At 40.3% G+C, this 26578-nt stretch overlaps 1 protein-coding gene across 5 annotated transcripts in view; it reads left to right on the top strand.

Moving 5' to 3' along the window:
- Positions 1 to 26578, top strand: part of HDAC9 (histone deacetylase 9) — a 542743-nt gene that overhangs the window by 248671 nt on the left and 267494 nt on the right. For 4 of the 5 annotated variants that reach the window (XM_074945808.1, XM_074945812.1, XM_074945807.1 and 1 more), the window contains exons 3-6: positions 13051 to 13292; positions 14340 to 14490; positions 16204 to 16330; positions 18689 to 18810. In XM_074945808.1, the coding sequence (XP_074801909.1) occupies positions 13051 to 13292; positions 14340 to 14490; positions 16204 to 16330; positions 18689 to 18810 (642 nt within the window). The remainder of the gene's footprint in view (positions 1 to 13050; positions 13293 to 14339; positions 14491 to 16203; positions 16331 to 18688; positions 18811 to 26578) is intronic. The other variant, XM_074945811.1, reaches the window with a different exon arrangement.

The following is a 26578-nucleotide window of genomic DNA, read 5'->3' as shown; positions in this document are numbered from 1 at the left end:
TGTCGGGTTCAACGGGTAGTGATCAATGGCTCCATGTCTAGTTGGCAGCCGGTATCAAGTGGAGTGCCCCAAGGGTCAGTCCTGGGGCCGGTTTTGTTCAATATCTTCATAAATGATCTGGAGGATGGTGTGGATTGCACCCTCAGCAAGTTTGCAGATGACACTAAACTGGGAGGAGAGGTAAATACACTGGAGGGTAGGGATAGGATACAGAGGGACCTAGACAAATTGGAGGATTGGGCCAAAAGAAATCTGATGAAGTTCAACAAGGACAAGTGCAGAGTCCTGCACTTAGGATGGAAGAATCCAATGCACCCCTACAGACTAGGGACCGAATGGCTCAGCAGCAGTTCTGCAGAAAAGGACCTAGGGATTACAGTGGACAAGAAGCTGGATATGAGTCAACAGTGTGCCCTTGTTGCCAAGAAAGCCAATGGCATTTTGGGATGTATAAGTAGGGGCATTGCCAGCATATCGAGGGATGTTATCGTTCCCCTCTATTCGACATCTGGAGTACTGTGTCCAGTTTTGGGCCCCACACTACAAGAAGGATGTGGAAAAATTGGAAAGAGTCCAGCGGAGGGCAACAAAAATGATTAGGGGACTGGAACACATGAGTTATGAGGAGAGGCTGAGGGAACTGGGGATGTTTAGTCTTCAGAAGAGAAGAATGAGGGGAGATTTGATAGCTGCTTTCAACTACCTGAAAGGGGGTTCCAAAGAGGATGGCTCTAGACTGTTCTCAGTTGTAGCAGATGACAGAACATGGAGTAATGGTCTCAAGTTGCAGTGGGGGAGGTTTAGGTTGGATATTAGGAAAAACTTTTTCACTAGGAGGGTGGTGAAACACTGGAATGCGTTACCAGGAGGTGGTGGAATCTCCTTCCTTAGAAGTTTTTAAGGTCAGGCTTGGCAAAGCCCTGGCTGGGATGATTTAATTGGGGATCGGTCCTGCTTTGAGCAGGGGGTTGGACTAGATGGCCTCCTGAGGTCCCTTCCAACCCTGATATTCTATGATTCTATGATTAAACCATTTCATGTGTTCAAAGAAGCCAAATTAGAAAAAGAAGTGTTCAAATACACAGTATAATAGATTAGGGAAGCTAGATAAGTCACATAATTGTGTGAACTAAATATTAGATCTCTCCGCAGCTTAATTTTGTTTTCAGCTCAAGAATGTAATCTGATATTTGAAGAAAACCCACAAAGTATGACTTTGCCAAGTAGACCTCACTGTTTACAGTGGAAAGAGTCCTATAAAATGTTGATTGAGTAGAACTGTGAATATGTGCTGTTTCTCTTCTTCTCTACCTTAAGCAATCCCCATACTCATTCTTAATAACAGAGGGGAAAAAAGGCTGACTTGGGATTATTTTCTGTAAATTGCTGTGGTTTGAATTTGGATGCTGTAAAACCAAAATGTCTTCATGTTTGGGAGGCAGTAGCATGCACTAAGTGTTTGTGACGATTGATGGGTACTTCCTTGATTTCCTTTTTTACTTTCTGTTGTGTGTCATTTTGTGTAATCCCTCACACTGAAGCTCCTCTCTTATAAGCATAAACACCAGCGGTGGAAAAGATCTATTGATTTATATATAGTCCATCCCAAAGCCAGTCCAGGATTGTTTTCCAAAGTATACACCAGCTGCAGGAGAGGGTGCAGTGGGTATATCAGGGCCATCCAGTCCTCTATAATCCTCTCACCAGACCTAGAGGGGCCCTCCCAGGAAGCAAGTCCCAATAGTTTCCCCATCCCTTCCTCATGGGAAACTGAAGCAGTAGCTGCCTTCTAATATCAAAATCATCTCAGCTCTGCATCTTGAGCCCTGTATAATTTTTCCATTGGTTGTTTGTCCCCATCATCCCACTCCACTCCTAAAACTGCAGCTCTTCATCGTACCAAGCCTCATGCTGCCTGCTCATTGTGCTTTCCCCCCTTCTTCTGAGCCCCTGTAGTCAGCTGACCCTCCGCTTTGGCTCAGCTATAGTGTCTTGAGTCTCTTGCCCTTGAGTCCCCTACAGGAGCCGCCCTTTCCTGAGCAATCTTATTATTCACAGCAGGAGTTCAAGTCATTCCTGGGGTCTTTTTTGAGTCCAATTTACAGTCCCCTAGAATCTATCCCCTGGTGGCATTTCCCAGAACCCACCACAGGTTGCTGGCTAGAAGCAGCTCTCCAGGGCCTTCGCTCAGATTGAGTTTATTGTGTTAGATTGCCCCAAACAGGGTGGTTGAAGGAAAAGTTTTTAGTAACTGCCTTTGAGCTGCCCTTGCTACTGAATATCACAAGCAGTCCTTGGCAGCCTCTCTACTCCTAGGAAAACTGCCCCCCGGCACCCCTTCTGTGGCTAATCTTGCCCTTCTAAACTCCACTTCTCCAGGTAAAGCATGTTCTGCAGGTGTGCCTAACTGGTGCTGCCTGACTGCAGGAGGCCTTTCCATCAGTCATCCCCTTTAATTTCCCCCTTCAGTCTACCCCTAAATTTTCCTGTCCCTTTATCCACTCACCTCATTTGCTTCAACAATGCGTTCGTCTTCCCTGTGTCAACTACACTACCAGACACACACAAAAATATGGAACTGGCATGGCATGTGTCTGCTATCATCGTGGTCTCTTTGCATTTATGTTGTATCCCTTTGTGTTCTAGTAGTACCCAAAATATTCTAGGTGTGGCATGTGTACACATGCGTGCGCACACCCACTCCTTTCCCCCCACCTCCCCACACACACAGTCCCTGGCCTGAATAGCATGCAGTCTAAGAAAACAAGGAACATATTAAAGGTAGAGGAAGAGAGAGATAAAATATACAATGAAATATATCATTTTTACTAATAAATATAAACAGTAATTAATAACCTTGTATGTACAGGATCTTTACTCTTTGGGTAGCAGTTCAGGTTTCAATATGTATCTCATTACCAGTTTATCCAGTCCCCCACTGCAAAAGACTTCTAAAGAGATATTATTATCTTCCTTTCGGGATTTTTGTTTCTCCACTGTAGGAAGGTTAAGTTCAATGCCTCCCCTTTTCTGTTTCTGTGATTAGAAACCATATTTAGCTCCCTGCTTGTCAAAGACCAGGGTGTTCCAAAAACATTGATTAAAGGCATTGAAATAATCAAGTGTCTTTTTTTTAATTTCCTGGGTATAATGACATCTCAAGAGGTTGTGAGCTCAGTGAGTTGTGGCACATTAAGTTACACTATGCAATGTGATAAAACCTGGGCATTCTCATATCTCAACAACTTACATGTAGCTGTAGAAATTCAAAAGGCTGAGGCTTTCTAAGTATGCCTTTTAGAAATGTAAATTCTAGCGTCTTTGTTTTTTGTATACTTTTTCTAGATTATGTTATCTGCTGTCCTCTGACAGGTTTGCACTGAGTTGACTGCCTGACATAGCCCTCACTCATATTTTCATGGGCAATGGGTAGCCCATGTTTGAGCTTTATTTGTGGACAGTTTACTTGCACATGTCTGCCTACTGTATGAGCTGCATTTGGTAGCAAATGGTATTAGGGGACACAGCTACCAGCCCACTCAAGTGATACTTCCTTTGGGATCTCAGCGATAGGAGAAAATTCTTGGCCCCTTTCCTATACTTTTGTGATTTGATGGAAACTGGTTTTATCCCCACTGCGGGAGATTGGTCAACTGATAGAAAGCCATTATAGCCACCAGCCTTCCTACAGTCTCCAGCGCAAGAGAATGGTGGAGTGAGGAGGAGGAGTCAGAACATAGTGCGCTCTGGCTAAGTTTTATTGGCAGACAGTGCCTTGGTCGTGTTGGCAGCTAGCACTGGTTACAGGAGCCCTGAGAGCCATCAGAGCCAGGTGGCAGAATCAGGGATCCGTAATCAGCTATGTAACCCTCCCGCACCCTGTCTCCCACAACCATCCCTTTGTTTTCTGAGCCTATTCAGAGTAAACCAGGGAATCTGGCCCATGATATTTTTACTATTCAATCTCAGCGACTGGGAGTAAAAATGACCTTTTAGGAATTACATTACATTCATTTGACAGTTTCAAAGTGGTGTTTGCTAAAATCCTTCTTTGTTAGATTTTGAACAAAAGTCATTGAGAGTTTTTTTGCCTTCTTTGATTACATGCAGTAGTTTGAGATGGGAACCGCAGGATTGCTGAAATCACAGTCTAGGTTTTTATTTTTTTGAAAGAAAGGAGGATGGGGAAAGCATGTGGCCAGTGTATGACAGCTATCCTTTACTTTTTGCAAATATGACAGGATATGTGCGTGCATGTCTGAACACCAAGGATTCATTCAGATCAGTGTTTGTGGCTGCGTATATACATAGACACACAGCCAGTGATATGCTCCTGTCTAATTCACACTTTAGAATTCTGTTGCTTATGTCACATGGATTGAAAACTGGCTACATGATCTTAAACAAGGGTATTGATAAACTGTATTGAGTTGGGGATACATGTGTATTGAGTGCTGCAGACAATGGTGTCACATTAGATCCAGTCTTCAGTAATGATCAAGAAAAGACAGGAAAACAGGGCTACAGTTGTGTCTGGTCATTGCATGGGGGACATAAGGGTTGAGGAATGCTTGAATAAAGTAAACTGAGAGGAGATCTGATAACAGTCTTCAAATATGTTAAGGGTCATTATAAAGAGGACTGCAACCAGTTGTTCCCCAGGTTCACTGGAGGTAGGACAAGAAGTAATGGGCTTAATCTGTAGCAAGGGAGATTTAAGTTAGATATTAGCAAAAGCTTTATAAGGATAGGTAAGCACTGAAATAGACTTCCAGGGAGGTGGTGGAATCCTTGTCACTGGAGGTTTTTAAGAACAGGTTGGACAAACACCTCTCAGGGATGGTCTAGATTTACTTGGTTCTGCCTCAGCGAAAGGGGCTGGATTAGATGACTTTTCAAAGTCCGTTCCAGTCCTACATTTCTAGGATTCTATTATTCCATTTGCATTCTCACCTTCCCTTTCTTGCATACATATGCAGCGGTCAGGCACAATCTGGCCAGGTAGATACAGATATGACGTGTCTACACATAGCATTTATACTGTGTGTATATTATATTATCATTAATTAGTTGTCACCATGGGTGTAGCATGGACATCGGAGCTGTGAAGGAAATTCAAAGGTTGGGGAGAGATTCTGCATTTTAAAATATATCTACATTTATCTCTGGCATATTTTTATCTTGCTGGCAGGAGAAATTTCTAGAATTAAGACCATTCAGATTCCCTGTAAGAAAAGGGCAGTTTCTGAAAAATGAACAGTCCCATATGTCAGCAGGTGTAGAGAATCTGTGGGTAAGAACAGTACTGGCAGAAGCATAAATAGAGCAACATGGAAATCCAAATATAGCCCAGGTCTGACTTTGATAACATATCATCATGGTTTTGGTTTTAACAGATTTTGAATTTGTTTCAGATTTTAATGTAACATCTTGTGTTCATTTGCCTGTAATCCTCTGACCCCTGCTAGTTAACAGCAAGATGTTGGCTTGATGTTTGCAAGAAAACTGGAAAGCTTATAAATGGAGCTTTTTGCTAAGTACTCACTAGTGAAGTAATAGCAAACACTGCAACATTTAAGAACTTCTTGGGTATTACAAATTATGTGGAATTCATGTTTGTATTATGGTTTGTTATGACTGTTTAACTCAAAAACATATTTGCAGAGAAAGAGTCTGAATTTAGTAAATCAATATAATACAGTCTTTGATTTTTAAAACAGCCAGCCAGCTAGCTTTTATTTCAGTGTTGGTATTTCAAGGCCTCTCACTGATATTTTAGAAGTTTGTGGTTGTCTGAGCTTCCTTTTCAGGCCCTTGGGAAATAAGAGAATGGTAAATCAAAGCCCAGAACGCTGTTTGCATTTATTTTACTTCTCATTTATGACATGTATGCAAATGCTTAAAAGAAAGAGAGAAAAGGTATAATCATGGTAAGATCCCTTATGAAGAACAAGGGGGAATACAGTTCTAGTCCAATCTATTACTCTGCTCCTGGGTACTGTAACATTAGATGAGTGTCTCATCAGGTTTGGTAATTCATTTATATTTCCAGTTCACAATGGTCCTTTAAGAGTGATCTAAGTATAAATTTATGTTCTGGAAGATAATAACTGTTGTTTAATTTCTTGTGCTTTCCCTTCCAGGCCAATACAAAGGAGGAGAGAATTTCAAAGGCACAAATGGGCACCTAACTCCCATTGAAAGTCATTGTGCCATTTATGCTTTGAAAATCTCCCTGTGTGTATACTATCGTTTTTTCTACACTTCCATTTTTTCTTTGATGTCCAGAGGACAGACTATGATAGAGAAAATGTAATTCATGTAAACTGCTTAGAGAAAATATTACAGTGAAATCTGTTAAGTGACCACTCCATGATCTACAGTGCAAGTGCCTTCACTTGCCAGTTGTGATGGTAGGGAATCATTCCTACTGATCATACATTTTGTAAAACCCTTTTTTACAAAACCTAAATTTTAGTCCTAAATGAGGATGCTGGTGTCCCTGGAAGGATAATTAAAATGAGATTCTCTCCAGGCCGTCTTGACTCATGTCATTCTGGTACTAGTGGCTAAGGTCTTGGGGCCAGATTCTCAGCTGAGGTAAATCAACTTTGCTCCATTGAAGCTGAGAATCTGGTCCTGGGCATCCCTTTCAATTTGACATATCTCATTGCTCATGGACTGTCTGGCTTTATGTATTCAATACTTTTAAAAATCAAAACTTCTAGCCCCCTTCTGCAATGTATGGGTCCAATCCTGAGAGTCATTGAACACAAATAGCTCCTTCTGAAGCGAATGACAGTTGTGAGCGCTCAGCTTCTCTCAGGAACATGTCCAAAATGATGAATTATTGTGTAACTATTTCACATTGGACGATTTCAATAATTTTCTTGCCAGACTCCATGTTTCCTCTATCCCTGGCTGTTTAAAACCATGTTGCTCTCTTAATTTTCCAGTATTCTCACTACTGACACATCACTCCATTATTTGTTTATTTACATTGGCTGCATGGTCCTGCCACACCACTTTATCAGCATGCCAGAACTGCTCTTAGATTACAGGGTATGCAATGTTCCTGTAATTCTGTTGCCCAACAGGGAGAAATTTCTTCCTCAACTGGCTCTGAGCTCCTGACCTCCTCTCCCTATATTCTGTCTCTGGATGATTGCAAAGATCTCCCTGCATGGGCAGATCTTCTTCAGCCTGCACCCTCTCCCAGTGGCCTTGCCTCACCCTACTTCTCTTACTCAGTCCCCACATGCCTGTCCTGCACTGTCCCATAATTCTACCAACTCCCATTTGTGGCCCACTACTTCTATACCTTCTCCCACTGTCCCCCTATATCTCATTTCTGCAACCCCCTAGCACTCCATTTCTCCTACTCCCTCCACACACTGCTTCAGGACATCACAGCACTGGGGGAATTCCACGCCCCAAAATTAAAAATTCTGCACTCAATATTTTAAATTCTATATATTTTATTTGTTAAAATAACACTACATAATCACACCAGTTTCAATTATTTTGGAACTTTATTTCAAAATACTTGTCAGCAAGTATGTCTGTAACAATACAGACAACAAAAGAGATTCCCCCAGGAGTAGAGCATTAAAGAAAACCGTATGACAACCCAGTTCCTGTTTATCTTTATGCTTTTGTTGGGCACCTCAGTCTGGATGTGTCACATGTGCCAGCTGGGCACATCTTGGGGGAAAACTCTGCCCCTCCAGTCTCAGACATCGCCCCCCAGAACTCAACCATGGGGAGCCCACGCAGCTCAGACACCCACACCCCCAACCCACCAGAGCCCTGCTGTGTCATGCCCCCCAGCCCAGACACCCATCCCCCTACACTCTACAGCCCAGGGATCCAGGGAAAGAAACAGCCTGATGCTGGGTCCCAGGCTTGTATGGAGTTTCCTGCACGCTGCCTCCTTCCTTCAGGACATGCTGGGAACTACAGCTCCCGGGAACCCTCCAGCTCCCCTTCCCCTCCTTTTTCCCCCCGGGCAGTGTCCTTTATTTGTGAGCTGGAGAACTGGGCTCTGCTGGGTCCAGTGGTCCCTAGTGGTGACCAGCAACTCTGCAGCACCAATTATGCAGGGGAAGAATAAAGTTCTGCACAGAACATTAATTCTGCATGAATTCTGCATTCCGCAGTGGTGCAGAAATCCCTGAGGAGAAAACACCCCCAGCCTTTACCTCAGTGATTCCTCCCAACTCCTGGATTTTCTGCACGTAAATCCCAAAGTTCAGGGGTTAAAGTAAGAAGTAAGTTCAAAGCATTGTAACTGATTTTTTTAAGCTTTCCCACCACACCACACTCTTACCATTTGAAACTAATTTCTGTGGGTTCTCCAGCACTTTGGTTATGGACATGTGATGATTTGTTGCTGGTCAACCGATCCCTTCTATTTTCACATTGAAAAATATTAATTTTATACATTAATTTCTCCTCTACTTTTGAATCTTAATTTAAGACTTCTATCTTCTCTGAATGTTCGTAACTCTTTATTATGTTCTAGTTTGTTTTTGTTTTCATTTTATGAAGTGAAGATAATGCTTGTGGATGGTGCTGCACAACTTAGTAATAATTTCAAGATTTACTTGTTTTGGAGAATATAATTAAAAAGAGTAGCACTAACATTTTCCCAATGATGCCCTATAGAAAGGATTGTCTATTTTTTATACCTTGTGTCTCAAAGTTGGGCTGACACTTTGGATAGTTTGTGTCCCTTTCTTTGAAGTTTGTTTCTTTGGGATTTTAATAAATCTTATAAGTTTTCAGAAATCGTCCTTTACCTCTTAACATTAAAATTGCTAGCTTTAGGAAAAGGATGGTTACCTGTTGTCTTTTACATATTCCCTGTTGCAATGTGTCATTTAATTTTAGCTCACCAACTTTTGCAGCCCTCCTTCTCCCCACAGAAGAAGAGCCACTCCTCCAAACTCTAAAATGCTTCAGCTACCCTCTCCCCGGCAAAAAAGGTGACCAAAAAAACTTGACCTGATCTTAGCTTCTTTAACCTGTCTGCCACCCGTTCCCATCTGAACAACTCAACCTGCTGCCCAGGAAATTCAGTGATGGAGGGGTTAACTTGAATTTCTACACTGCCAATGAATGCACTTACACAGTTCCTCTAGCCTCAGAACTGTAAATGCATCAAACAGGTTACAGTAAGCAAACCTATTAGAATTCTTCATTAAATTTCAAATAAAGAATAGCAGACAAATGGTAACCTGATCAGCAGATTACAGCATCTCTTGTGAAAGTTCCTGTATTTAAAAATGACATAATTGTATACCAAGGAAGGTAATTGCCAAAGGATGGGAAGATTGTCCCTTTTGTGAGAAAATGGTGGTCAGTGCCACTGATTGTTATTTTTTCCTGATGTTTTCTTACAAAAATGGTGAGTAAGACCCTGATCTTTGAATAGGCCAGTCAGCGGAAATTTAAACTATGAGTCACTGGAAACAGCTTGAAATGGCATCCTTCAACAAAGGAGCTGTGCTCCTCCACTGATGCCCATGTGTAAGAGTGGCTTCAAGAACCAAAGCCTCAGTCAGTTAAAATCAGACCTTCTGTATTGTTATACATGGATATGCAAGCTCCATGTGGACCATGCTGTTTTGCAGGTGTTGCTAATATTTGCCTTAGTGTGTCAAAAACATTGCCATAAGGCCCATATACTGAATGCAGCCTGTACAGAGACCCTTTTGTGACCCTTGTGCTGTTATATTTTAAGATTAAGGCAAAAGAAGTTCTTAAGGGAAACAAATATACTTGTTTTTGCAACTTGCTGAGTGTTTGTTCCTCTAACATTTTGGCATAGTTCCTGAATCGCTGGAGCTTAGAGTAACATCTTTAGTTGTCTCATCAGCAGACAGCAGGATGTCAAAGCTTACTGTTTCTATGCCCATTCTCCCACTCCTTCAGCCAATGATTTTGGTAAGTCCTCAGATGGGAGACCTGAACCCATTGTTTCTTGGGATGTTTAAAAATTCCCACTCCTAGTTCAGCTGTGCACATGTTGCAAACACTGAAAATTAAGGCACCTTGTGTGCACTTGAAAAACACACGTGTTCTACTGTGATGTGGCTGTGCATAACACATGAAGTGTGATCAGAATAAACATTTTTGTGCCTTCTTTGATCTTTCTAAAATGAAAATGGTGGGGGGAAAGGAACCTCAACCATAATATGTCAAAGCTCTTATACACTCTGACTTTGACTTTGAACTCCATTATTCCACTTTTACACTGATTGGCTCCCTCTGTGTCATCCTCATGAATTGGTAGGAAATAACCATAATGAAAATGGCCCAGGACTGTACAACAGCCAGCACCATAGCAGTCTGTTTAATTAATGGTTTTATGTACATTTTGTTCAGAATCATTTTTGAGGTTTTGGTTGATGAGGTTAGCTGTTACCAGGGATGCGGTCTCAGTACAGTGGTTGCCATTAAAAAGTCAATATCACTGTACCAATAGTTACTGCACAGTAGTATCCGAGATAACACAATTGCTGCCAATACTTTTGACAGGAAATATCTGCATTGTCTCCAGGATCATGCGAATTTATAGGAAAATATTGACTCTTTAACAATGACCACTGTAAATATTGTATACTGATTTACACAGTCTCTATTTCTGAATACCCACTCGTTGATTTTCTCCCCACTAGTGAGGGTGGTAAGTTGAACTTGCTGAAATGGAGCTACCAGTATGCAGCTAATATTAGAGCTGTGTGAATTCTTTGCAGCAAGAATTTGAATCCCTTCAAAGTGAGCGTGAGTTTCAGGTTTGCTACATTTTGCTGATTGAGAGAGGGAAGTTTCCATTGTTAGAAAATCTATTCACTTTCTCACCCTAACCAGATAGGGGTTTTCTGGGGATAGAGAGGTGGGATGCTTCTGGGAGGTACGATTTATAATCAGTCTTGAATCACCAGGCAAACATGCAGGGGTTGGTTTGTAGCCAGTGCCTGCAAACCAAACTGCAGGGTTCAGTTTGCAAACACTATTGCAAACTGAACCCCGCAGGGTTTCCACAGCTCTAGTTACTATTATTGCTCCTGGTGAGGCTTATTATCCTGTCACAGAAGATGTAAGAAAATCCATCTCTCCACTTTAAACATCATAAGCCTTTGTCACCTACAACACAATTAATGTTAAAAATAGAACAGTGCCTATGATAAGATTGTGACTTGCAGGCGATGAGCCATTGTCCAAGTAACAGGGACTTATCTGGAGGGCCAGTCAACCTACACAGAACTGTCAGTTTGCTGATTGCCATTTCTCTCTGAGTTTGATGAAATATTCATGTCTCTGCTCTGCTCTCTGGAAGCACTATTGATTTCTTGTATAAACGCTGCTATATTTAGTCTAGACAAATGGAATGTGGATTGCAGCTGAATAATTTGGATGAAAGGCTGGGTTCTTGACTGCTGCTTTCTCTTGGTCTGGGGCAATTATTTATAATCAAGAGTAGTTTTTGTAAGTTAAGGGTGATTTTTTACAATTTAGTGATTAGTCTCAGAACAAAAGCAAGCAGTTAGGCATAATCATTCTGTTGGGATAGCAGGTTAAGAAGTCAAATTATACTTTGAGGTTTACAAGCACTGTTTCAAGGAGTAAAACTAAATGTTTGATGTTACCAGTTTATTGACAGAAAGAGAATATAATAAAAAGGGAAAGATTTGGTGTCTCATGTCTTCTTTAAAAAAAAAGTTTATTTTTTATTTCACATATGTCAGATGCCAAAGTATACCCAACAGATTTTAGCATATGCTTAGAACTCAGCTGAAGATGTTGGCTGTGAGTTTTAGCTGTCACAGCCAGCATACTACTACTGTGTGTTGGAATGTTTCTACTGTATTCTGTCCTTCTCTTCTTTGTTTCGAACCGAGGGAACAATAAAAGTAAATAAAACATGAGAGAAAATATGTATAGAAGTATGTGCAGCTTGTCATTTTGAGACACTGTATTTATATCCACTAAATTTTTTTTCAGTAGAAATAGTTGCAGTGAACTAGTGTGTTTGTGTATAATTCCCCTTTAGTGAATCAAAACACTGCTCAGACTCTGCTCAGTGAGAACTGCTCAGACCCTATACTGCTAACTACCAATGGAGATTCTCTTTTAGCACAAGTGGTGGGTGCTTCTGCCTTTTTGGAACAGATAGATCTGTGTTCTGCTCCCCTCAGTTGGTATGAAAACCCAAATGGCTCTGCTGTGTAGCATAGTGAAAATCATTAAGTTTGTATATATCCTTGGATTGAATTCAGGGAATGAAAGATCAAGGGATTCTTCATTACCTGGTTCGATGTTGTGTTAGCAGTTTATTCCATTACTGAGGATGAATTAAAACAGTCTTTTTAGCAAGATCTTTTCCTTCTATGATGAGTAATGCATTGTATGTGCCACATTCTATCTCCTATAAGCATGTGAGTGTTCATTATTTAAAACTTTAAAACTTTATTTTTCCCAGTATTGTCCCATATAATCCTGTGTGTCTTCCTCTGTGCGTAGCACATTTATGGCTCTCACTGCATAATGCAGAATATCTGTAAGGGTGTAAAATCGTATGCAGTCAGTCTGAATGTAAGCTTTCTCCACTGAAAATAAGAACTCTTACAACTCCAGGGCTTTCAACTTATTCCAAACACCACAAGTATACTAAATGTGTATTGTTACACAACACTGCATACCCAGTAATATCTCACCAATTAAACTAAATAATGCTAAGTTAGCAAACTGGCAAGTTCTGACCTGTTGTGCAATGTTTTGTAGGAGCTGGGGTTCTCATTATTCCTCAGGGGGAGATTTCTTTAAAAAATGGGAGGAAAGTGATAGGATGGTGTGTGAATGTGTTAGATTGCTAGTGGAAATGACTAGATTTTGCATATGGCTTACAATGACAGGCATTTTGCTAACTTGATAGATTGAAGGAATTTGGGGTATAATTAAATTATTTCTCCCCAATATGCAGCATAAATTCATTTTTATCTGCATTCATTCATATATTTTCCTTTTGTTGTTGTTATTTTATAGTGGATGTAAAGTCAGAGGTTCCTGTGGGATTGGAGCCCATCACACCACTGGACTTGCGAACAGATCTCAGGATGATGGTTCCCATGGTGGACCCAATTATGCGTGAAAAGCAGCTCCAGCAGGAGCTACTTCTGATCCAGCAGCAGCAGCAAATTCAGAAGCAACTTCTGATTGCGGAGTTTCAGAAACAGCATGAAAACTTGACCCGACAACACCAGGCCCAGCTCCAGGAGCACATAAAGGTAGCAAAATCTTTCATTTATCTTGGGGCTCCTCCACAGTAAGCTAAATATTCTCAGCTGAATACTGGAAAGGGTTTGCTCCTCTCCTGGAAGTTTTACTGTGATTTAAAGATGTAGTTTGAGTGATTATTGTTGTCCATGTGCATAGTATAGAGAAGTGATGGAAACCCACACTGGATTTGATGGTGATAACATTTGGCTATTAAAAAAAGATTGTCAAGCATAATTGGTAGAGGCTATTGCAGTGTTGTACTATACAAGCAGAAAATCAAGGCACTGTGAATTAGAATAGAATACTCTGTCTCATTCAGATGAGACCTTCTCAGTCAATCAAAGTCCACATTTTTAACCAAATTTTCAGTCAGGCCTCCATATGGCTGCCTTTTTTGTAGGAGCGATTTTGATCTGCCTAGTAAATGTGGCTGGTTTTTTTTTTTTTTTTTTTTGCACCTGCTTGAGTCTGTGTCCGCAAATCACATAGACAGGCCTCCTGCCTTTTGATATTTGCAAAAATGGGGACAGGTGCTGCAAATTTGGCACTTTGCCCTTCTCCAGGCTACCTCACAGAATATGAAAGAAACTGACTTATGGGATTAAACCTGTCATGGAAGAAACACTGAAGTAGATTTTTTGACTGAGAGATTATGGTCTTGTTTTTTTTCTTTTTCTTTCTGAAATATCTTAGACTGCTGCTCTGCTAATGTGGTGAGCCCTTCTATGATGCGACTGACAAATCCAGTTGAGAATAGCATCTCGAGTCTGATGCTGCATTGGTAGAGAGTGACAATAATGTGCAGGTTATACCCACATTTGGCAAAAGAAAAAGAAGCAAAACCAATGCAGCTAGCTACTTTGTGATATTAGAGCTGATTTTAGTGGCAGCTGATAACACAGTATTCCACTTGAAAGAATAGAAAAGTGGGTTACGGAGTAATATGAGCACAGATGAAAGCTCTTATATCAGCTATTGAAGTGGGTTATTTTGGCCAACACTGACCTGGACAGCGGTGCAGACTGCATTTGCTCATGTCTTTTATTCTTTGCAAGTTACAACAGGAACTCCTTGCCATTAAACAACAGCAAGAACTCCTTGAAAAGGAGCAGAAACTGGAGCAGCAGAGGCAAGAGCAGGAACTAGAGAGACATCGCAGGGAACAGCAACTTCCTCCCCTCAGAGGCAAAGAGAGAGGCCGAGAAAGTAAGAGCCACGGTACCAGGACTCAGGATAAAAAGATTATATGTCCTTCCCCGCCCCCTGCAATGGGTAATGGCCAGGAGCAAGGCTAATAAGTGTGGTCCTATTCAACGTTTAATATTCAGCCACAGGAGTAAGTGGTGTGCCTGCAAAATGCAGATTCACCTGTTACACCGGCTCAGCCACACTGTTAGTTTATGCAGATGTGGCGGGTTGCACCATGGTTGTATATCTTCCTCTCAGATACCTACCTTGCCTTTTTAAAAATATAATGTTATGTAGTTTGAAAGCACAAAGCTTCGTTTGAGATCTTCTCTCTCAGATAGTTTCTGTATTACCTCATGCGGAGTGCACTACCAAAGAGCAGGGTGCTTGCTGGCAAAGAAATTCATTTGAACATTATTTCAAGATGGAAAACTTAGTATTTCAAGTGAGCACATCTGGTCTAGCTACATCACTAGTTCTTTTCAGACGGGCATATCAGTGTTGCTGACGCAGCTTCCTGAGATGTACCCAAGAGTTCTGTTTCCAGCTCCAGTGTGGCTTTAAGGCAAATGATAGAAAGAACATTGCTGGAATGTGATGCTCACTAGAGGGAGACAGATACAAATAATTCCCTCAGTAAGGTCAGTTTAAAACCAGATTGTTCCAGGGTATCAAAAATGTAAAGTGATTCAAAATGGAATTGCTCCAAGGAGGTATTACTACTGGTGCAGCTGAAGGAGCACAAAGAGCAAACCAGAAGAGATCTGCATACCATGCCCACAGGATTTACATTCCTCAGCCTTTTTTAGTTATAAGGAAAATAGTACCAGTTTAGCAGGAGCTTCTATAATATGTTTTTGGTTTTAAAAACTAAAGACTCATTGGAACTCCCATCCCGCGTTAGTGGAAACTGCACACAAGTGTTTGAAGGCAAAATTTGACTCTGAAATTGTATTTTCAAAAGATTTCCTCTGTTCTATTCAGGCTCTTATTTTTCAGGTTGAAAAAGTATGGCTTGCACTTGAAATGGAACATGGTGGGTGAGGTTTAAGGTGGTTCCCATATCCTGTGGCAGTTCGTTCTGCTGTCCCAACTGGCCCACAAGAAGCTGTCTCCAGCACAAATGAGCTTCACTCTTACTGTGGAAAGTTCCATTATGTCAAGAGCAAAATGGTCAACCATAGTCCTTATCATTAGGTGATCTTTTAGGATCTCAAGCCTAGGTCAGTAAGTGCCTTGAAAATAAAGACTTAGCTCTGAGGCGTCATGCAGCATTCTGTTAGGGGTCAGTGCAGTAGGCAGAGGACAGGTTTGAGGGGCTATTAGCATTGCTTTCAGTGAAGATATTATCTGTGGGTAACTCAAACTCAAAGGGACTCAGACCATATTTTATTTCTGTCAGCATTTCTTTTTCCTAATGATTTGGGGATATTTAAGAGTTGGTTCTGTACCTGGAAAGGATTCACAGGAGAAAGGGCCTGATTCAAAGCCCACTGAAGTCAACTTAAATGCTCCCATTAACTTCAGTGGGCTTTTGGATCAGGCCCTGAAAGAGAAGTCTCCTGCAGAGTGAACATTTAATTTAGACTCTGTCCCATTTTGACTATGATTTCCACCAGGGCTCCTACTATTTTCCATCACTTTCCACAAGATGTTGGCTCTTTTTTGTTTTTGTTTTCCCCCCTGGTGTTGTGGAGAATGGGAAGAGCTTTCAATCTTTATCTGTTTTAGGGGCAGTGGCAAGCACAGAAGTGAAGCAGAAACTTCAAGAGTTCCTGTTGAGTAAATCAGCAACAAAAGACTCTCCAACTAATGGGAAGAATCATTCCACGAGCCGCCACCCCAAGCTCTGGTACACGTATGTTCTATGTTAAGATGTGTTCATGTCTCACCGATATACTTGCTAAGGGTGGTCACCCGAATTCCTCCCCAACAGGGATATTGAGAACCTGTCTCCAGGCCAAAGTAAAAATTCTCCCAAGAACATTAATAAAGAAACAAAATAAAAACACTTCTTACTGAATGGAGTAGTACTGAGAGCCTGTACTCAAAGTGATGTACTTAGAGCTTTTCAAAACAAAGTGGTTTCAATTCACAGGAGTTTGTATTTTTTTTTCCTATTTCAAGTCCCAAGTGTCTCACCTTGAGTTTCACATTCAAACCATCCCCTATCAAACTCAAAGCAGAGCTCAGCCTAAACTGTCACATTTGGAGACAGAATATGTGAATGCATCCGTTTTCCACCCACACCCATAATTTTCCCAGGTTCACTCAAAAGCTGACTCAGCTGGCTAAAAAGCTTGTGAACCTGGGCCAAGTTTAGGATTTATAATGATGCTAGGCAATTTTTGTCTGGCTTTAGACCTGGTTATGAAAGTTTGCTGTGGCCTTGTGGTTCACCTGCTCATGGAGAACATGGATAACAGATTGATAGACTCAGGGTGAGCCATCCCATTTCCAGAAAGGGAAGCTGATGTAATTTGAGGATCTAGGAGGGGTGGAGATTTCTTTTCAACTTTTCTGAAGTTTTAATTGTCTGTAATCTCTTCTGCTATATCTTTTATATAAAATCTCAAGCGATCTTGCAAATCTGACCTATTTTTCCATTGGGAATGGCTTTGTGCTTGAGTCTATCAGATTAAGACTCAGACAATGAAACAGCCTCCTTTTAGCCTCAGGTATAATGCAAAGCCATGATATTGTAGAAGATGAAGTTAACAGATATTGTAGAATGCTGCTCTCCGGTCCAATGTGTTGTGTGGGATTTTAGAAATAATTCTCTAGCATATTGAGAAGTGGTAAAAGATCTCTAAGCTTTTTTCACCATTCTTTTTGAAATTGTTGGCCCTAGGTATCCAAGAATGCACACTGATCTCAGAGAGAGACCTTGACGATGAGGTTCTCAGGTTACTGAGATAGTGATGCTGCTAAGCATTGCAATGGCTGGAAGATAGCCTAAGGGTTTACACTCTTCCATTCCTCTGGTCCACTTTTTTCACTATTTCAGTCCAGTCTTTTCTGCCATCCTTATCATAGCAGCTGTATCAATATAAAACAATCCTGCAAACAGGATAGTGGACATGTTTCCAAGAGACTTCAACACCATTCCTGAGTCTGCCTGGATAGAGCGAAATATATGGAGCATGCTGGTCTCACCTCCTTCCCAAGAGAGGCTTAGAGACCTGAGGAGCAAACCCAAGATTCCTACCAAGATAGTCCGTTGTGCAATCTACCAAGACACCTAGATGTCCCTTGATTAAACATTTTGATCTGGAGTTAGTTTTTTTTAAACAGTTATTAAAGATTTCCCTCTGGGGTTTTCACTGTATTGTACACTTTGAGAATCCTGGTAACATGTTTTAATATGTAATTACATTGTTTCCGATGGCAGTACTGTGCTTAATAGTTTGTGCTATATAATGTGCACTGTTCTACTAACTATGTAAAATTTCTGGCCCAGCAGCCAAGAGGACAGGAGTAAAATGGGTAGATATGAGGTTCCACGAAGGGCCCCACAAGAAAAAAGCTCTGTAAATTATGTTGTCCTTGAGCCAAATTATGCAATTCCCTTGGGCATTTATGGTTTGAAAGAGCTGCCCACAATTTTTCTTGCATTGCCCAGGTGTCAGAAAGAGCTTTCCAGTGTGGGACTTCACTGCTGACACTAACTTTACGTGCTGCAAAGTACTGCAGTTATGAAGTTTCATTTGCTGCCCAAACTAAAGACAAGGTTTTGCTTTCTCCTTTACAACTCCTGGCAAACTCATCTATATTTTTCCAGCGGAGTAACACCTCCTCTTCAAAATATTGGGTAATTGCCCTACAAAAAGTGACAACTGCAGAGTAAAGGCCACTTTAAATTTATATTTGTATTTAATAAACAGGAATCAAATGGCTTTGCTTCAGCTGGTACAGTTTAAAAAAATGCAACAACCTAAAATGTTCAATTCCCTGATCTGGTATGGATCCCTGTGTGGCAACATGACTCTTATCCTTTGTGACTTTTCTGATAAGTGCAAAAATGGCATTCTTGGGAATCCTGAGCAGTTCCATAACTTACTGTAAAAGTGAAATTGGTTACATGAGCCTGTGGTTTGTGCACACTTGGAGGAGTAAGAACATAAACACAGCTGAGACATGTGGACAACATGTGTAGATGGTTACTGTTGGTCACCTCACTTACTGCTAATTCGTGACCTCTCTGTGTCTGCTTCAGGGCTGCCCACCATACCTCACTGGATCAAAGCTCTCCACCCCTGAGCGGGGCCTCTCCATCATACAAATACACTTTACCAGGAGCACAGGATGCCAAGGATGATTTTCCACTTCGAAAAACTGGTGAGTCAGAGAAGTTTGTTCTAATCTCCTACCCCACAATTCTGCCTCACTTGGTTGTTAATCAGGCTGTCGCTTAGCAAGGTATATATCATAACCCGAAAAGCCTATTCAGCTGCATGATTCATTGGAAAGGTTCAAAGGTGCTGAGTGTATAGTTTTCCAATTTAGATTGACCCTGTGGTGTCAAGAACCAGTATCTCCCAATGCTAGCAGTCCTGATATATGTACTTGTTGTTAATATTTCACAATATCAGGGGAACTTGTGCAGTATTATTAATAAATCTAATATTAATTCTGAGTTTAATTTGACAATCATGGCTCTCTCTCTCTCACATACAGTATATACTAAATTTACATTAAGGTCTTCAGAGTTCTTTTTCTTTTGGGAGGAGATAGATAATTATTATATCAGACCATTTTCTTTGGGTGGTTGCCAAGGTTAAATATATCTATTTTAAAATCCTTCAAATAAAAATGTGAAACATTTTAAAAGAAAGTGTTCACTTAGAAAACAAGCGTTAGCTGAACCTCTTTTCCTGACAATCGGTGAAGTGTAGACTTGACTTTGTCTACACCATAGAGTGTGTTAAGGGGCTGGTGATGGAGACTTGGTGCCTCTTGCCCCAGGTTGTTGGTGAGGTGACTGGCATCCAAGAATGCAGGGAGACACTAAGGGGGTGAGGGAGAAGAGAAAAGAAAACATTAGATCCCTTATTGCATGAGGCTGCTGTTGAGTGATATAGTTACATTCTGAGAGAAAGTCTACCCCCCTGCTGTGCTAACTGCCTTTGAATGTGCTTCAGTCACTGGGAGATTGAAAACTAACTGCAGAACTGGTACTGACATAGAAGAGATGTGGCATTTGAAACCAGTAAGCATCCAGAAAGAAAATCCAATCTACATCTAATTCTTCAGGACAGACACTCAGAGCTCATGTTATATCCCCTAATGTTTTCACAAGAATAGTTTAGTGCTTGTTTTTGTAAAGAATGAAAAACAAACTGCTAATTTATTCCGTCTGAATTATTCAGTCTGCTTTTGGTACACTATGGTGGCAATATAAGGATCCTATAAAAAGCTTGCTCAGGCTATTCTGTCATAATAAGCCCTATGCAGTTCTTTGCTTAATGGCATTGTACAAGATGTATTTTCTGTGCCAACATGCTATATGTTTACATTGGTTTGGAAAAAAAAAGAATACAGTCTGCACCTTCTAAAATGCTGTGAATGTTTCTGCATTTTCAAAATGCAGGTTTTAATTTTCCTTCCATTTTTACATATTTTAGATAGTATGATTGATATTTATGATGTGTCAGACTGTTGATCTGTAAAACAAAACATTTTCAAACACTGTAGCACTAAAGTTCTTGTGCAGCTGTTAATACTTTTATATCTCTGTGGGGGTTTCAAAATATTCCTTAATTCAATTCCCATTGTCTGTATAAGAGGACTATAATATAATTAAATGCAGATGTTTTCCATACATTATTCCAAATATTTGGGCATGCAGTGCATCAGTTACAAATAGAACTCATAAGTATAATTCTCTTTAAAAAATACACACAACATAAATAGACAAATAATGATATGATATATTCATTAGCGTAGCAGTCTTTTTGTCACTTCAGTGTTTGATACTTTTACTTCAACATTCTACTATGTAAACAGAGATGATATGTTCAGTATGTCATTTCTTAGACAAGAACTCTATTTGATAGCTAGCTATATCTGTTAATATAGCAACTCTTATAAATATCTTGTTTACCTATTAAATACTCCCAGTAGCAGAAGAGTCTTAATTTAAGCCTTCAGCAACAGCTCCACAAAGGTTCCAATGATTGTTCCCCAGGTTCAGAGTAAAATCAACAGGAACTGGAACAACACAAGTCAAATGACCCCAAACTGATCTGGGTGGCTATAGGGCCATCCCTTAGGCAGAGGGGACATTGTGGAGCCTGTGTCATCCTCATGGGACCATATCAGACAAAGATGTCCCAGGAACATTCATATATATAGACAGGCTCTCTGCCTGCAGAAATCTGACCTTTGCCATCAGGGTGAGCCTTTTCCTGGGGCTATGAATGCTTATTGCCACTGGCTTCTAGCAGAATTCTGTGATTCTGAACCTGCATGCAGTCAGCTATGAAAACGAACCTTTATGTTCTGTTGAACATTAAGAAAGGGATGCCTAAAACCCAAATTAAGGGTTAGTTTTTAATAATAGTTCTGATTTGTTTCCGCAGTTCTTACTGATGCTCTTAACATAAAATCAAGAGGTGTCTTTCTCTTCTCTACATTTAGATGGTGCCCTCAAAGGATACTTTTGATTATATTTAGTTAGTTTAGATTCAGCATATAGGAATGAGAAGCAAAGCTGAAAAATGCTATCCCAACAGCTAAACTGTGAACAAGAAACACAGTGTTAGGAAAGAAACATACATAAGTCATGAGGTTTTCCTCCTTTTTGTTTCAGCAGAATGTTTTCCCAACCTTCCCTTCCCCATCCCACCATTGTCATCATGGAGAAATGGTGTCTTGCTACTAAATCTGTTCAACTGTATTCAAAGGTCAGACTGTAAAAGGGAGAACTACTCTACTCAAGTTCTGCCTACAAGCCACAAAAATCCGGAATAACTGGATATTGTAGCTAATTAGTTAGCAGTCTTGATATTTACATGCTTATCATTAGATTCCAGAGTAATCACCCCACTGCAGTGACTGTGAGCCCAGGTATTGTTCCTTCCCCAGTGGGTGTAGAGGGACCTGTGTGTAGTAAAATTGGTGCAGTTCTAGTGCACAGTGGTTTGACACTAGTTTGCGGTCTTTAGGACAAGGATTGCAGCTCCTTGCACAGTGGCATTCACATTTGTTGTTTGCAATGTTGTTGTAGCCATATTGGTCGCAAGTGGGTGACGTGATATCTTTCATTTGACCAACTTCTGTTGATGGAAAGGACAAGCTTTTGAGTTTCACAGGGCTCTTCCTCAGGTCTAGAGAAGGGAACCATAATGTCCAGGCCAAATACAAGCTGAGACAGATTATTAAGCATAAGTGGTTCAAATATGTTGTAGGAAACAACTTAAAATGACATGGGCAATTATCACTACTGCAGTGATAGGACAAAGGAAGATAGAAAGCAGCAGGGTGTGTTACAAATTGTTGTAATGAGCCATGAAACCAGTGTCTCTGTTTAGACCTATGGCTTTTGGTGTCCAGAATTATGAATTTAAGTTTCCAGGCTCATCTTTTGAAGGTGATGTGCAGGTTTCGTGTAATAACGAGGACTGGGAGGTCAGATATGGAGTGATCACTTTGTGATAGGCTTTTTGTTGACAGGCTCTTGAAGGACTGAGCAGGAGGAGGACTGGGGAAGCCATCGCTTTGTTAGATACATGGATTTAGATTTACCATGTAGAGGAGTCACACCTGTGTAATTGAGAGCAGAATTTGGCCTACAATATGTAGGGTCAGATTTTTAAAAGTGCTCAGCACCCAGGAGCTCCCATTAAGATTAGTGTGGCAATTCTCAAAAGCACCTAGATGACTTACTGATTTCCAATGGGACTTGTGCTCCTAAATCACTCAGGTGTTTTTGAAAATTCCACTCAATGGAAGCTGCTCAATGTTGAACACTTTTGAAAGTCAGGTAATTTTTAGGAGGCCTAAAGGGAACTGATCTCTTTTGAAAATCTGGTCACATATTTAGGTGTCTAGATGAGAGCCATTTGGTGTTGAACACCATAATTCTTTGTGTGTCTAACTGGGAAGACGTTATCTTTAGACTAGGCTCCTTTAAAATGAATAAAAGTAAAAAATATAACAAACCAGATGGATTTCATGGGGGAGGAGTTGTTCTCTACAAAACTTACTTTTCACCTTGTTGAAACAATACAAAATATTCTGGCATAAAGCCAGAATGTTTGCATTTTCTTGGAACTGCAACATTTCACTTTCTATGCTCTAGTATTGATGCAAACCAGTAAAAGCCAGTAAATTCCAAATGAAGATTAGCCCACTGTTTTAACTAAAGCCATGTGTCTTTTTTAAACGTTGCTTATAGATGGAGCCTCTGCCTTCATTTTGCATCATTTCTTGGCGTTCGTTGGAAGAAATTCCAGAGAACACCACCATTGGTTGGAGTCCTAATCTGGCAATCAAAAGACTAGACTTTTGAATACCTTTTATATTGCAACATTCTAATAGGAGCTTCTTATCCTTTCTGCATGTTACTTTCATATTTAAATTGTGTGTTGCTCTTATAAACTGTTAGTTATGGTGCTATCCTTGAAATTGTTACTGAGGATAATGTTTTCATTTTTCTAGGGTTATAGATTGTGTTTCACCTGAGTGCTAGCTAGTGCTAACGACTAATGTTTTGGAGGTTATTTTCCTCACACTGAGCATAAATTGCAAGTTAATAGCTCTACAGGGCGGTGGTTCTCCACAGCCCTGGGGATCCGCAAACTATATCTAAGAGGTCCATGAAAGGTTGTCATTACCACAAAACAGTGGTTTTCAGCCTGTGGTCCACAGACCCCTGAGCATCTGTAGACTATGTCTAAGATTTCCAAAGGGGTCTGCACCTCCATTCAATATTTTTAGGGGTCTGCAAATGAAAAAAGGTTGAAAACTACTGCACAACAGCACAAATGCCTGAAGCAGACATTGAAAACCAGCGCTACTGATCAACACTTCTATTTCTGTAAGGAGCTCTCTAGATTTTGTGTCTTTAGTGCCTTACTTTGTTATGGACTCAACTGCAGACTTTCATCTGTGGTTTAGTACGATCTAAGAAAATTGTTTGCAGCTTACTAGCCAAATATTGGAAGTGTGTACAGATGAAACTCAGAACAGTATGTTTAGTTAGTAATAGCACAAGGTGCTGTTTTGATGCTAGGTTATATTATTTCAGACTGGAAAATAAAAACCTAGTGTAAGCAAAGAGTTCATTTGTGGTAAAGGAGAGGAGAGGTGTGCTGTGTACAGTGAAGCTCCAAACACAAAAACAATGGGACCATGCTGGACTAGCCTAATTAGGTAGCATACTAACAACACAGTTTGAGCAGGTAATCTGGCTTTATTATGGTGGGGTAGAAGATTCTTGTGTCAGAATTCAGCAAATGTATTTTTTAAAGAAAGTAATTAAACTTGTTCCTTACTGTGGTTTCTGCTATGCTTACGGATTCACTAATCTGCAGGAGTGACTGCAGTTGAGAAGAAAAATATTTTGTGTGAGAAAGTCTTTTCTTCCTCTCCTTCCTGACCCACACCCCCACCTCATTCTGCCTCTGTCTACATTTTCCAGGACACCCCCAGCCCCTCCCGCATGAAGTAATAGTATAGGAAAAGACTGCATTTGTAGGTTTCTTCTGGGTCTCCTAATTGCAAATCTTCCATTTAAAAAGTCTAGAAAGGGCCCAAATCTTCAATTACCAGATTTCCAGAAGGGAGTTATTTTCAGGTTCTTTGGGCATATACATAAACTTTTAAAGGTTAGGACAGTGTACACTGTTATTAAATAGCAAGGGCATATTTTTTGTTAAAACAGTGAAAATACAGCAAAGAAAACATACTTCTCCTTATTTGTGATCTGACTTTGAGGTGCTGACAATCCAGGGCTCCCCAAAACTGGTTGCCAAATTTAGTAGACACTCCTGAGAATTTTGCCCTAACTGATTTGCCCAAGGAGACACAGGAAATCTTTGGCAGAGCTGGGAATAAAAGTCAAATCTCCTGATTCCCAGGCCATTTGCTTTGAGACTCTTCTTCTCCTGTAACAGCTAATTACTAGGTGGAATTTTTAGCCTTGTTAAAGTCTCTATTGATAAGTTTGGAGGGCATAATTAGTAATAATAGGTTTGAGAAACAGAGGAGACTTTCACTTTTGATTAACGAATGAATCTGAAGCAAACTGACGTTAACAGCTTCTTCCGGATTTATATAATGAACAGACTAGAGGAAAGTTGCAATCAATTTGTACTGGAGCCCAATAGCTCTGAAGAAATCTAATACTGTTGCAATCTATTTGGTACTATTAATGTTCTGTAGCTACCTGAGTTAGAGTTGTAAACGTTGTGTTGCTGCAGTTTAGTCTGTGAAGCACTGCAAAATAATCGAACACAAAAATAACAATATGCTAAAATAAACCTAAAGACAGCGTCACAGAAAGGACCCACCCTATTAGGATTTGATCCATATTTAAAGTCCAGCAGGATGAAACCCTTAGTTCATCCCCCTGTCTGCGGAAGATTGTTTTTGTAATGTATTTTATTCACACACTCTACTTTTCAGTGTGTCAAACAAAAGGGTTCCCTTTAAATGACTATTCGAACTCACTTTCAGGATGCTTCCCCCTTCCCCCCAGTATATTTTAATGTGAATGTTCTTTTCTTAATTTAGTCCCATTACTTGTAGTTACATCACCTTGTATTACACTAAATAATTCCTCTGCCTCCTTAGTGGATAGATGATTACTGTGTCCCCAATTAGTCATCATTTAGCCAAACTATGCAAAGTTAGTCCAATTACTGTCTTGTTAATGCTCCCTTTGTCTCCTTCATTTTCTGAGTTGTGAGTGCTGCAGAGTTTTTTGATGATTGGATGGCAAGTCTTATGAATGGAGACTGGCTTGGATATTACTTTGGTGATTTTAAGTGATTGAGTTGCTAGGAAATACACCTGAGAAACTTGAATTCTCAGTTAACAATGTATTTTGAGTGATATCTAATGTAAGCTCTGGTGCAGGATCAACACTTATGCTTACCTTTAATCACATAACCACTGATGCCAATTGGACTTCTCATGACTAAAAATAGCACAGCCATAAGCCTCAGCAAGATCAGGTCCTTAAATTGTAAGTTCCTCAGCAAAGGAAACTGTGTTACCACATCTCTAAAGACCCATATTTACAGATGGCAGTATATTCATAATCATTTCTTCTTACATCAGTCCTCCCAGCCCTGTTATCATTTGTATTACTCTTCTCTGAGCTCACACTAATTTGTTTACTAAGTAGAAAAATAGTCAAAACTGCACCCTATGTATTTTACATTTGTGAATTGTTTAACATGATACATGCAGATTTTGTTACGCAGAAAGCTTTCGAAAAAGGCTTTCAAATATGAACATACTCTGCATCAAAAAGCAAACAGCAGACATTGGGCCACTTTCTCTACATGCTCTACTCAGGCAAAGATCCCTTTGAAGCCAAGGGAAACTTGCCTGAGTATAGAATAGATCGCATAATACATACATATAGGTGAAGATTTTCCAAAGAGCCTTAGGAGCACAAATCCCGTGTAAGGTGAGTGAGATATGAGCTCCTAAATCTTTTGTGGTGCTTTTGAAAATCTCTCCCCTACAAATAAGAGAGTTCCCAGAGAGTCAAAATATGAGGGGTGAAATACTGATCACATTAAAGTCAATGGCGTGGAGCCAGGATTTCACCACTACTGTACCAGTGGCAGGGAAAAGTTGAAAACTGGGGAAAACAAATCAAAGCATATAGAAAGGTGACAAAAGAGAGAGAGGTGAATACTGGAAGTCACATGACATCAGCCCCTCCAAAATAGAATATGCTGGTTAGTAAAGATTATACTTCTTTAAACTCCTACAAAACATAGTTTCAATGAAAATCTGTTCAAACCCACAACTCTAATTAAAGGGTTTAGCTGCCAAATAACATGTTCTGGCTAAAGCCAAATAAGTATTACAGAGTTGTTCATGAATAACGGCACAAGCTTTGTACTTTGCTGTTGATTTTCTCATG

Source organism: Natator depressus, chromosome 2 (assembly GCF_965152275.1).
Source record: "Natator depressus isolate rNatDep1 chromosome 2, rNatDep2.hap1, whole genome shotgun sequence".
In the NCBI taxonomy this organism is placed as follows: domain Eukaryota; kingdom Metazoa; phylum Chordata; order Testudines; family Cheloniidae; genus Natator; species Natator depressus.
Note: the sequence above shows the minus strand (reverse complement) of the source record. Positions and strands in the feature narration are given on the sequence as shown.